Genomic DNA, 12,321 nt, shown 5'->3' with positions numbered 1-12,321 from the left:
TTCTGGGTGTGGTCATTTCTGTGCACAAAGGCAGCAGAGAGGCCCCTCTGGAACCCAGATGCCTGGAATGGACGACTGCCCTGTCCGGTTGCTGGTGTGTGTTATGTGCCTAAACTGCTGTCAAATCGCAGGGCCTTTCAAGGGAAATGAGGAGGTTTTGCCTTTGCCTTTCCCTGCAGGGGGTTCCTTGGTGGTCTCGTCTCCAAGTACAGGCCTCTCTGGGCAGCTCTTAAGGCAAGCTGAGTGGCTTCCTATTAGAGCAAGGCTCACAGACCAGAAGCGCTTCTGTCTCCATCCCATGGGGAAAACCTTTACCGAAAGGGAGGTCAGGGGGAAACACAAGGGACAGAGAATTGGGAAGGTCTGTTCTTCCCTCAGTCCCTCCACCCGCCCCTCCAGCGGCTCCTGCACTCTGGAGCCAAGCCGGGCAATGAGCCCCACTTTGCTTCTCCCCTGTCCAGCGGCTATGCACGGATGCCCCCCATCCCTCCTTTCCTGCAGCTGGTGGAGGAGACAAGTCTCTGGATAACAGTCCGAGGTCCAGAAGAGCACTCCACAGTCCCCGCACCAAGTGCTTCCTCCCCCAACCCCAACCACAGGGGGGTTGAATGTTCAAAGGCTTTCTGGAAAAGGCGGTGATTTCCTGGGAAGAGGGGCAGCCTTGAAGACGGGGAGGAGGGGGGGGGCGGGGGCGCGCAAGACTGTGGACTGAAGACCAATGTGGCTGTCAGTGGCGCTTTCCTTCTTCCGTGGCTCCTCTTTGGGAAGGCGGGCACCATTCATTCAGGTCCTGGAAACTCGCCGCTAAGCCCGTCGAGCCATCACCCTGCAGGGAGGGCGGTCAGTGGGATTGCGGCAGGCCTCTGGCTGCTTGACACGCGCCCCTGGGCCCTCCTGCTTCCTCTGTTCGCCCCACCGTCACCCCACTAGCTCAGCGGCCGGAACACGCGATCCTGTGGCCGCCCCGCCCGGCATGGGGGAGATTCGGGAGTGAATAGGCCAGCTGGGGTGGGGCTGCAGCCACGGGGTGGGTTGGAGGCAGCAGGGAATTCGCTCCCTCCAAAGTCTAGCGGCTCCCCCGCGTCCCAACTAGGGTTACCAAGAGCTGGCGGGAGGGTGGGTGGGAAGCGTTCTGGCTTTGTCCAGAGACCAGAACCAGCCCGGGGAACCTTTTCAAGGCACGAAGGGCAACCCCTTCTCCTGCTAACGGGCAGCTTGTCCCGCCTTCGCTCAAGGGCCCGGGTGCTGTCCCTCCAGGCGGGGAGCAGGTGCTCCGCGGTGCGCGCGCGCAGCCAGCTGGCCGGCTGGCGGGGGAGGGGCGAGGCGGGGAGAGAGGAGGGGGAGGCGCCGGCCGGGTCCCCAGCGCGCATGCCCACCGTCTCCCAGCGCCAGCAGCTGCTCTGGCGGGTGCCGGAGCCAAAGCCACATCCCGGGAAACGGAGAGCGGCACGGTGGCCATGGCGCGGGAGGCGGCCGGGCGCAGAGCCGGGCGGCGGCGGCGGCGGCGGCGGCGACAGAGGCGGGCGCCGCACTAACCCCGGGAAGCCTCCAGCAGAGCTCGGCGCTCGGGGGTACCCATCGGGGGGCACAGCCGGGTCAGGCGGATGGTCGGTGCGCCCGCCCGCCGCGACACATGGACCCGCAGCTGGCGATGGAGAGCCTGGGCGACCTGCACGGGGTGAGCCATGAGCCGGGCTCCATGAGCGGCGGGCCCCACCTGCGCGGCTCGGGGGCCCACCGCGGCCCCCACCTGCCAACCCACCCCACTCGCCCGCTGGGCATGCCCTCCCTTCTGGACGGGGGGGATTTCCACCACCCGCACCACCCGCACCACCCACACCGGAGCCCCTCCGAGCACCCGCTGGGCGGCCCGCTGCCCCCGCCGCTGAGCGTGGCTTGCGAGACCCCCCCGGGCATGAGCCTGAGCGGCACCTACACCACGCTGACGCCCCTGCAGGCCCTGCCGCCCATCTCCACCGTGGCCGACAAGTTCCCGCACGCCCACCAACACCCTGCTCCGGCCCAGCGGCTGGCCGGCCACGGGGGAGGGGGCAGCGGCTTCGCCCTCTTGCGCGATGCCGCCGCCTCCATGAACCACCTGTACCCGCCCTACGCCAAGGAGGTGGCCGGCATGGGGCAGAGCCTGTCGCCTCTGGCAAGTGCCGGCCTGGGCGGGCTTCATCACGCCCCGCAGGGACTGCCGCACTACGCCCACCCCGGGCCCGCCATGCCTGCCGAAAAGATGCTTACGCCCAGCGGGTTCGAAGCCCACCACCCGGCTCTGCTGGGCCGCCACGGTGAACAGCCCTTGGCCCCCCCGCCCTCGGCCGGCATGGTACCTCTAGGCGGCATCCCGCAGCACCCGCAGGCCCCCCTGAGCGCCCCCGGGCAGGGCCAGGGCCAGCTGCTGAGGGGAGCCCGGGAGCCCGGCGACCCAGCCTCGCAGCCGCCACCGCCGCCAGGGAGTGGCCCCGGCGAGGAGATCAACACCAAGGAGGTGGCGCAGCGCATCACCACCGAGCTGAAGCGCTACAGCATCCCGCAGGCCATCTTCGCCCAGCGTGTACTCTGCCGCTCCCAGGGGACTCTCTCCGACCTCCTGCGCAACCCCAAGCCCTGGAGCAAGCTCAAGTCCGGCCGGGAGACCTTCCGCAGGATGTGGAAGTGGCTGCAGGAGCCCGAGTTCCAGCGGATGTCGGCACTGCGCTTGGCAGGTGAGCGGAGCCGAGGAAGGAACGGGGGGGGGGGGGGAGAGACCTCTTGCTCTTGGCCCCACAGCTCGGTCCAAATACGGTAGTAGCTGGGGGCGGGGAAGCACCAGGAGCTGCTGCCCAAGCTCCCCTCCGCACTGTCTCTCTGGTTTTGTGGCCTGGGAGATAAGCGCGTCCCTCCTTCCTGGGCCGGCAAAAGCCCGGGGGGGGGGTGCAGCGACTGAAAGGGTGCAGCGAATGCCTTACCGTGGCTCGGAGGGTCCTGCACAGCTCCCTGATAAAACCCTCTCTGGAGCCACACGGATCCTTCAGGGACACTCGAGGAAGGTCTTGTATTTATTTATCTATTCCGTCTTTATACTGCCCTCCCCTGCAGCTCAAGGTGATTCACAGATAAACCGTGGTTTGCAGGGTGTTGGGATAAGGCTAGGATGGGGTCCCTCCCCTCTTCCTTCTGGGTATCAGGTCTCTGCCAGTTGCAACCTCCTCCAATTCGGAGGAAGAAGCAGTGTGGAGAATTCTGCCAGGATCAGCACCGGAGTCACAGGCACCACCAGAACTGGCCCAGGAACCCAGCTCAGAACCTGAACCAGGTACAAACACTCAACCTCTGGCCACCCAGCAGGTGACCGAAGCACCAGCTGATTCTCTTGTTAATGGAAAGACCTGACTCAGTTAAGCTAGCACCTCAATGCAGATCTGGCCTCTGTGAGTGCATTTCTGAGCTTGTACTCCCTGTTCCTGCTAGCTTTCTTCAATCTGATTCTCTGTGCTTGACTGACCTTCGGCTACGGAACTTCTTCTGCCCCTGTCTGATTCCACTGCTCGGACCTTCCACTTCGTGCATCCACTTCCCTTGAAACTTTTCTGCCTGGCAGCAGGTCACTCCCAGCCCCTGCCTGGGAACTTGACACCAGGGCTGGGGCGACCTGCACAGGTGGGTTGAGGAATTGTTACTCCTGTGGTTCCACAAACCGGTCTTTTGGCGGGCAGGGGTGGAATATGAAGCTGGGCGTGTCTCTGGGGTGCAGGAGCGGCTGTTCTGCGCGGCCAGCTCAGTCCTTCCCTTCACGAGGTTCTTTCTGGGGGAGAATGGAGGGGGGTGTCCCTCGGCCAAGATGCTGGGTTGCGTTTGGTTCCAAATGTTGAAGTGCAGCTAGAGACTGGCCAGCCCGGCAGGCGCTTCTGCAGACCCCTGTGGAGTGCTTGAGGCAGGGACAGAGTGGGAGGTCCTGGGGCGTGTCCCAAAAGGAAGGCCCGGCCGCTGGCCCATCAACCCAGCCTGTTGGTGGCCAGCTGCCTCTTGACCAGGGTTGTAAAAGGAGGCGTCCCCGGCTTTTAATTTCTGGGGCAGGTGACAGTCAGGCAAGACGCTCAAGGATCGGACTCCGTAGGGTGCCACCCCGCTGGCCGTCCTTCCCCCTCTCCGGCCCTCCTGCTTTCTGACCTCGAACGGGCCTCTGCCTGCGTCTCTTTAAAGCAGAGGCTCGCCTTGCTGGATAGTCGAGAAAGCGGACGTCCGGCACTACTCTTGGAGGACCACGGCCATTTCTCCCATCGTCACCCCCTCCCTGGCAAGACTACCAGCTGGCCGTTTCGCCCTACAGGGCTGGGCAATCCTGGACTGCGAGAAGAAGCTGTATCCCAGATTCCTCCCCCCCCCCTCTGCGCACCACAACTTCCCGATGGTCCCGAGATGCCTTTCTGGGGGCTTCTGCACTGGACAGCTCCTGGGTGGGAGCAGTCGGCGGGAGGCAAAGGTGTGTACTATTGAGCGGCTGTGAGGCTGGTGGTATCAATGGAGCCGAGCTTCTTCACCCTTCCAAAGACCATAAATCACACCAGGGCGACGGAGGCAAATGAAAGGCCGCGTCAGAATTCCATCTTCTCTGGCAAACGGAGACCTACCGCTACCGCTGCCCTCCGGTCCCTCTTATCTGCCCTGGCCAGGAAGGGGGGTGGCGCGGACGGGAAGGGGGCTAGGGGGCAAAAGCGATGCCTGCCTTGCAAAGGGAGCATCTGACGGTCTCAGCCTGCCTCGCTGACTCTCCTCCTCCGATCCACTGAGCAATTCTTCTGCGGAGCTGTCCTTCTCCTTCTCCTTGTGCTTTGCCTTTGTCCAGAGGCACCCCCCACCCACCCGGCCACTCACTCTTCCTTTGGAGTCCTGTGACCTTGCACGGAAGCGGCTGGCTGGGGTCTTGAAAGAGTCGCCGCTTTTCTGCAGAACCATCTGAAAAACTGAAAAGGCAAATGGTGAAGGAAATGCTTCCTAAAATCTTATAAAAGTCAAATTCAGAAGGCAATTCTCCCCTCCTCCTTCCATAAGTGCCTGAAGGGCTGGGGCCAGAGTTTTAGCCGCCTCAAATAATGGCTAAGTTTAAAAAATAATGTTCTCATTCCTTTTGGACTTGGGTCTTCTCTGGATTCGAGAGCATTTCAGCCCAGCGGGCTCCGCTCGAGATGGCTAAGAAAGCGGGAGGCGGTCCCGTGCGGAGATGGAGGCCAGGAGCCTTGCCTTGTTGGTCTCTTAGGCATTTCAGCCCCCGGAGGAGCCTCGCCCTGCCTGGCTCTGCCCAAGATGAAGAAGAAGGAGGTTGAAAGAGGCTATTTTTAAATACAGCAATTCCTTCAAGTCCGGTGACAGACTAGGGAGAAACATATGCATGCATCCACGTATAATTCCTCCTGACATTTTATTATTCATAAACATTATGAGAAAGTAATCTGGAAGATAACCTGTAATTGTTTGTTGGCAGTGGCCTTGTGGCTGATTGATTTATAACTTTCTCCCCTCAGCCTCATTTACTTTTTGTTAATATTTATCTACAACTGAGATTAAAAGTTTGCTGTTTAGGACGAGAAGCATCTTGGCCAGGCTGCGTTAGCCTATATACAAAGGTTCAGATAAAAATCAATTAGCAAGAAATGCCACTAAGTACAGGATTAATAAAAGGCTGAAACTTAACCCAAGCCAAATCAGAGGTATTTGTGGTAAATGGAGTATGCACTGATCTGGGATGACAGGTTCCATCTATTTTGGCAGTCTTACACTGCCCCCTGAAAACACAACAAAACAAAATTAGAGTCCAGTGGCACCTTTAAGACGAACAAAGATTTATTCAAGGCGTGAGCTTTCAAGTGCTTGCACTCAACCGAGGAAGAGGTACGCTCCTGCTCAGGAGCTGGGACTATGGGAGACCACAGAGGCGAGACCATAGAGGTGCAGCTAGGGGTCCTGGCTCCCCCAGCTGCAACCCTGTACTTTAGCCAGGTGGTGGCAGCGGTTACCCAGAGAGTTTGTTTGCCACCCACCTGGAGTTGGCAACCAGCCAGAATGGGGTGGGCAAGGCCGGAACTGAGCCTGCAAGGCAGAAGTGGGATGGTTCTGCCACAGAGGCATTCTTATATTTTGGAGATTTTCCTGTATACTGCATAAGTGATACACAGAAGTGTTGCAATGTTGTCAATTAATTATGGAAATAGGAGGCAAGAGTAGATCCGTTGTTGAAGGCAACTGTTGGGTCCTTAGAGTTACTTGTAAAATGTCTGAATGTTGTTAATGCTTCCTCCTAACCCCTTAAAAAGCAAGAGTCATTAGCAAGTGTCAACATTCGCCTCACTGCTGACATTTGTCACACTAGTCATGAGAGTATGAGAGACAGCTACCATATTTTTGTGCAGAAACATAATTTCTCTCACGTGTGTTCTCATGTGTTTTTGTTAATTTCAGCTTGCAAACGGAAAGAGCAAGAATATGGGAAGGATAAAGGGAACACCCCTAAAAAGCCCAGGCTGGTCTTTACAGATGTCCAACGTCGAACTCTACATGCAATATTCAAGGAGAATAAGCGTCCTTCCAAAGAACTGCAAATCACCATTTCACAGCAGTTAGGACTGGAGTTGAGCACTGTCAGCAACTTTTTCATGAATGCACGAAGGAGGAGCCTGGATAAATGGCAGGACGAGGGCAACTCCAGTTCCAGCAACTTGTTGTCATCGTCATCATCGTTATCTTCCTCAAGCACTTGTACCAAAGCATAGAGAATCAACCACAAGCTAAAATCGGTGGAAAAGCTTTAAAATAAATGAACCAGTGAGCAGGACCTCAAGGAAACATGTTTATCCTTAATTTTTTTTAAGGCTATTTATAAATTAAAAGAAACCAAAGACTACTGTCTCCTAATTCTGACTTTGTGCTAAGAAACACACTATAATAGTTGACTGAGAGCTGGCAAAACAAGACAACTGCAAAGGAACAAAGAAATCTACAACTGGTGTTACACTTTCTTTGTCCATCCTAGGCTGGTTACTGACATGAAGCTCTGTGTTTTTCAGGTACGGCTCTTCATTTCACAGCAATGCCATGGAGTTAGATTGTGTCACTAACACTCCTATGTTGAAAACTTATCCAGGGATAGTTTCCTGAAACTTGAGTCATCTGGGTTAATTTGAACAGTAGTGGAATTTGGCTCTTGTAATTGTCCAGATTTTGCCAGTGCAATATCCGGATATAAGCTCAAGGAAGGCAAAGGAATTTCCACTGAACCAGTGCATTCTCTTTGTTTGTTAAGGAATATATCATTTGTAAAAAAGAACCCACAGCATTTCACTGCAAAAAAAATGGTACCAAAGAACACATATACTATGACAGGTATTTTGTTGAAATGATTTTAATACTCAAAGCTATTTTTACATACAGTTCCAAGTAGAGGTATAGAGATAAACCAACCTTATTCTATAAGGCACCAAACTGTACTCAAGACTGTGATAGCCATTAGTGATGCAGGGCTGTAAGAAACTCTGGCACGTTATTGTGTGATCCAAAAGCCTAATGGTGTAACTCTCAGCAGAGTAACAGTCTTCTAATAAATGGTCTTGGAAGAGTGTAATTCTGCTGAGGGACTGCACTGTAAAAGACTTTGGACCAGAACTCACATTTGGGCTTCAGTATTAATAGTCATCCAGCTGTCTTAATATATTCAGATTAGCGCTTTGTGAGTTGCAGACATTATTTTCTCTTGTACTGTACATTCTTAAGAAATGGTCCCTAATTCTAGCTTCCAAACTATACCCATTTTACATGTGTGTGTGTTGTGTGTACACACCCCATCCTGATGAATTTAGGGCATATGGTTTAAATTCAGGTAGTAAACAGTAGGGTACTGCTCTCAAGTATTCAGTGAGGTTTAAATACACTTGCTGTGCAGCCCTAATACAGAGTCACACACATTTATTAATTCACTGAAGTCAGTGCACTTAGAAAAGCATCATTATGTTCTACTAAAACTACACAAGGAGCCACCTCTTGCTTCCCACATCAAAAGGAGTGTTTTTAGGGCTGAAGATGTCTGATGACAGGGGTCTGACAGTCCACTTATGAGTTATATAACTGTGCTGATGCTTTTCTTTCTAATGAGGCAAGCAACCCAATCCATCATCAAGTGGGAGGACTAATTCTATGCAATATGTTTAGGGTTGGAATGCTGATCTGAAGACTAACAGTGCAATCGTAAACAGAATTACACCCTTCTAAGTCCATTTATTAGGAAACTCTAACTTCCCTTAGAATAGATTCAAGTGGGTAGCCGTGTTGGTCTGCAGCAGCACAGCAAAAGCAGAGTCCAGTGGCACCTTTAAGACCAACAAATATTTATTCAAGATGTGAGTTTTCGAGTGCAAGCACTCTTCCTCATACTCTTACATTCAAAAGCTCGCGCCTTGAATAAATCTTTGTTGGTCTTAAAGGTGCCATTGGACTCTGATTTTGTTCCCTTAGAATGACACTGCAGATAAGATTAGGCCATTAAACAGATCGGGCATTCATACTGAATCCTCAAGAAGCTCTTCTTGGAAAAATAGATATGCCTGGTATTTGCTCTGACTGTATACCTGTTCATCTAGTTCCTATATTGTATGAACATAGTAAATACATTAGGAGATACTAGAGCTTCTTGTCTCTACAAGAAAATGCCCCATAGGTATGAACTGCTAATGTACGGTAAAGCACATATCAAGCACTTCCTCCGCCATACACATTCAACCTCTCTGGGAATCATCCTTATGTATGTGGATGCAGACCTCTAAACATGTTGCTGGTTGGACAATGAATCCAACATGTAGCTGTGCATGGGACACCTTCCATCCTGCTCTGTTAGCTGCATATATATATCAGGGCAATCCCCTCTTCTGGGGGTGGGGAGGCAGAAGCTGGAGATTTCCCTCCTGTACCAAGCATCTTGAATAATTAATTGTACAGTTCTTTCACTATGCAATTAGTAAATATGCTAATAGCATGTTAAATATGCCAGTTAATAATATCTTGCTAAACTGCACTTGAAACCAGCAGTTCACTCAACATAGTTTAAGTGGCTTATGGGTCATGTTGGTTATCATGGTCACCATTTCACTTCCTCAGAAATAAAAATAAAAATTAGGCTTCCTGTCTGCTGGTGTGAACATACTGTATCCCTTGAGTAGCACTACCATGTTTAGTCTCCGGTTTCTACCCCCTCCCCCCTCCCAGGGCACAGGTGCATTCGGAAGGCAAGAGAAAGGGAGGGTTGGCAATTTCACCTTGCCCAAAGCAATGCAATCGTCTGAAGCTGACAGAGGTAGACCCACTTACTTGCCAATAATGTTGCTGAAGTATTTTGAACCTAACTAACAATGTTGACAGCGGGTTTGTAATTTAAGGAGACTACCCGGATTTAGTGCAAACTTAAATTGACTCCGGGGAATGGTAGAGGACAGGAAGGCCTGGAGGATCATTGTCCATGGGGTCGCGATGGGTCGGACACGACTTCGCACCTAACAACATCCGGATTTAGAAAGGTAATATATTTTAAAACTTCAAGAGAGAAGCCATATGAGTTTTTGTGGCAAATCAAGGAGGAGTCTTGTGGCATTTTTAAGACTAACAGCTTTTTGCATTGTAGCATAAACTGTCTGGGATGACAAAACATTAATTTAGGATAAAAAAAACTGATGTGCCTGATGAAAAGGATTTAAGTCTACAAAAGCTTGGGCTAAAAGGAAATGTTGTTAGTCTTTTAAGATGCCACTCAATAAAATCCATGACCTATGTATGTTATGAAATGGATTTTATAGTTGCGAAGCAGTATTTTAATGGAATAAAATATTAATTGTTTAACTGAATGATGGTCATAGCATTGCCTCAAAACCTGTGTTTTGAAGTCAAAATCACTAATCCCTAAGAGGACAGTTTTTCTTATACACAGCAAAAGTGTCAGTAACATTTCTTCCTGGTGAGAAGCATGTTCATTCGCAGTCATTCAAACTGGCCTAGAATGCCTGCAGGATGAGGTCTAAGCTCACACAGGGGTTACACTCAACATGAACTGTGATTCCATGCCTGGCTTTGCCATACCAAAGAGTCCTAGGATACATTTCTTACTGGAGCTGAACAGACCTATTTTCCATTTCTGTCTCCTTTGGAAATATGACGAACACTATGCATTTAGCAAACAAAGAGAAAGCACTTTCCCCTTTTCTGACTAGGTGTGCTTAGGGTGCATTCAGTGGTCGTAGAAATCAATCTGAAGACTTCCTTTAGCCTTCTGGTTTATTATTGTGGCATGGTCAGTTGGATGTTACAGTCTGTAGCTATATCCTTAAAATGCTGAGCATAAGGAATAGTTACATCCACATCTTTAAAACAGCAAAGTGTATAAAGTCCTACCAAGTACATTGTGAACCAAAGATGCTACCTCACTCAGTTTCCATTGGTGATTTTAATCACACTGATGAAACCAAAGATTTTTTTCCTCATGTGCGGCCTGCTTCTGAGAGAGGAACTCCTTCTGCTTACTCTTCCAGTTCCCATTTTTATTGAGTGTATACAGTTGTCTCTATCTGTCAGAAGGAATTACACTTCCTTCTGACTTCTGGTACTGCCACACTATCAGTGATGCTCCAGATAAACATGTTGCATACTTTATTAAACTATAATACTTTATTAAACTAGGATGAGTGCCTTGCTTAAACCAAAATGTTAAACCGCTCCTGACCTCTTTATGTCTGACCTTATAAATATACTCTTTGAATACCTCAGCCTGATAGAAAGGCCACTAATTTAAAAAATAATAATTCTTCACCGTGGTGCTTTCCCCCATGCAACCATGTAATGAAACTGTTTGAAACCAAAGGGAAATATTTGTTTTTATTCCCAATTCCTTGCTGGCAAACCAAAGGTTTCCTTCTCTTACCTCTTGCATATAGTCTGAGGAAGAACGCTTGACTCGAAAGCTCACGCCTTGAATAAATCTTTGTTGGTCTTAAAGGTGCCCCTGGACTCTGATTTTGCTTTATTGTCTTGCAAGCAGTTTGAGTTCTTCACCCAATCAGGCCATGCATGACTTTTATCAATTCCACCAAATACCTCAAAATAATAAATCAGTATGGATACGTTGTATAAAGAGTCTATATGTTAGGGCAGAAGTTACTAATCTGACCATTGTAAAGATTACTTTAAAGCTTATATCATATTTATTTTGAAACTTTGATCTGTTTGTAAGATTGTTTCCCCAATGCTAAAGGTGGGACTTCTATTCCTCCACCAGCTTTGCAAAACTGTCCAACAGTGATCTAAACAGACATACAGCACCATCCCAAACACAGTTACAAGTCAATACGCTATGAAGGCTAGAGCTCTGTTTAGGACGGTGCCATTAGAATGTTATTGTAAAGTTTTTACAAAGTGTTTACGATGGGCGTTTATTTTTTTGTAGGTGGAATGGCCACTGTCCTTTCAACAGGGTACAAAAACAAATGTGTTATTATTTCTCTCCAAATATTGTATAATTTTAGCTTAATCATGCTTTATATGTATTTATTTAATAACTGCTCTAATTTATGACAATGTAATGGACAATTTGTATATAAGCAGCAAAGTGTGGTGTTTTGTTTTGTTTCTGCTAAGATCTACTGAGCATTCCTTTTTTCCCAGGCTGTTGTTAGAAACCACGTGGTCTTTAAAAGTCTTTAGTGGTAGAATCAGGATTCAGGATCTACACATCACATAAGTTCACAGACAGGAATCTTGACAGAGACGGGGTTGCATATAATATATATACCTGGGCTGTGGGAAGGGGGCATGGAATTGGCTTTTGGTGGGAACCGGGTATTTACACAGGAAGAGAGCAATAGTGTTCTCTGATCCTGGAGGTGCCAAAACAGTCATGCTAGCCATGTGGAGTTTAGACTGCCTAGCAGGGCAAGCTAACCTTGAGGTGAGATGATAAGGGCCAGGATGAGTCTTTGAAATGCAAGCAGGAGATGGGAGGGGCTCTGCCTCGAGGGCCTGCAGAGGTGCCACAACTGAGCAGGAGATCCAGGAACATAAGAGAACTAAACAACCTTAAAGGAAGAAGACCACGCGTCAGGAACTATGAGTTCATGACACATATGTGGGGAGGCCCCTCCCCTGCCCGGTAATTACGTCTCCCCCAAGGCCTTCCCAGTAAGTGATCTGGACTACCCCTTTTAGAGGGTGCCAAATGGAGGGTACCAAACAGACACCCGTACCAGGAAGATCCAATAAGACTACCCACCCACCTTGGCATGTGCACCTGAACCCCTTTGTGACCAG

General features: G+C 50.4%; 1 protein-coding gene across 1 annotated transcript; it reads left to right on the top strand.

The window, feature by feature from the left end:
* The first annotated feature begins 1,408 nt into the window (after positions 1-1,408).
* ONECUT1 (one cut homeobox 1) lies at positions 1,409-11,572 on the top strand. The gene is made up of 2 exons (XM_077317858.1): positions 1,409-2,714; positions 6,445-11,572. Exons 1-2 carry the CDS (start codon positions 1,634-1,636, stop codon positions 6,753-6,755), a joined length of 1,392 nt encoding a protein of 463 aa, XP_077173973.1. The 5' UTR covers positions 1,409-1,633; the 3' UTR covers positions 6,756-11,572.
* Positions 11,573-12,321: the final 749 nt, after the last annotated feature.

The sequence above is a fragment of the Paroedura picta genome, chromosome 18, assembly GCF_049243985.1.
Source record: "Paroedura picta isolate Pp20150507F chromosome 18, Ppicta_v3.0, whole genome shotgun sequence".
Lineage (NCBI taxonomy): Eukaryota > Metazoa > Chordata > Lepidosauria > Squamata > Gekkonidae > Paroedura > Paroedura picta.
Note: the sequence above shows the minus strand (reverse complement) of the source record. Positions and strands in the feature narration are given on the sequence as shown.

Excerpts from the sequence above, each read along its gene's own strand:
- ONECUT1 (XM_077317858.1), top strand. The coding sequence starts at position 1,634 with ATGGACCCGCAGCTGGCGATGGAGAGCCTGGGCGACCTGCACGGGGTG. Across the intron at positions 2,715-6,444 it reads GTCGGCACTGCGCTTGGCAG|CTTGCAAACGGAAAGAGCAA; the intron begins GTGAGCGGAGCC and ends TGTTAATTTCAG.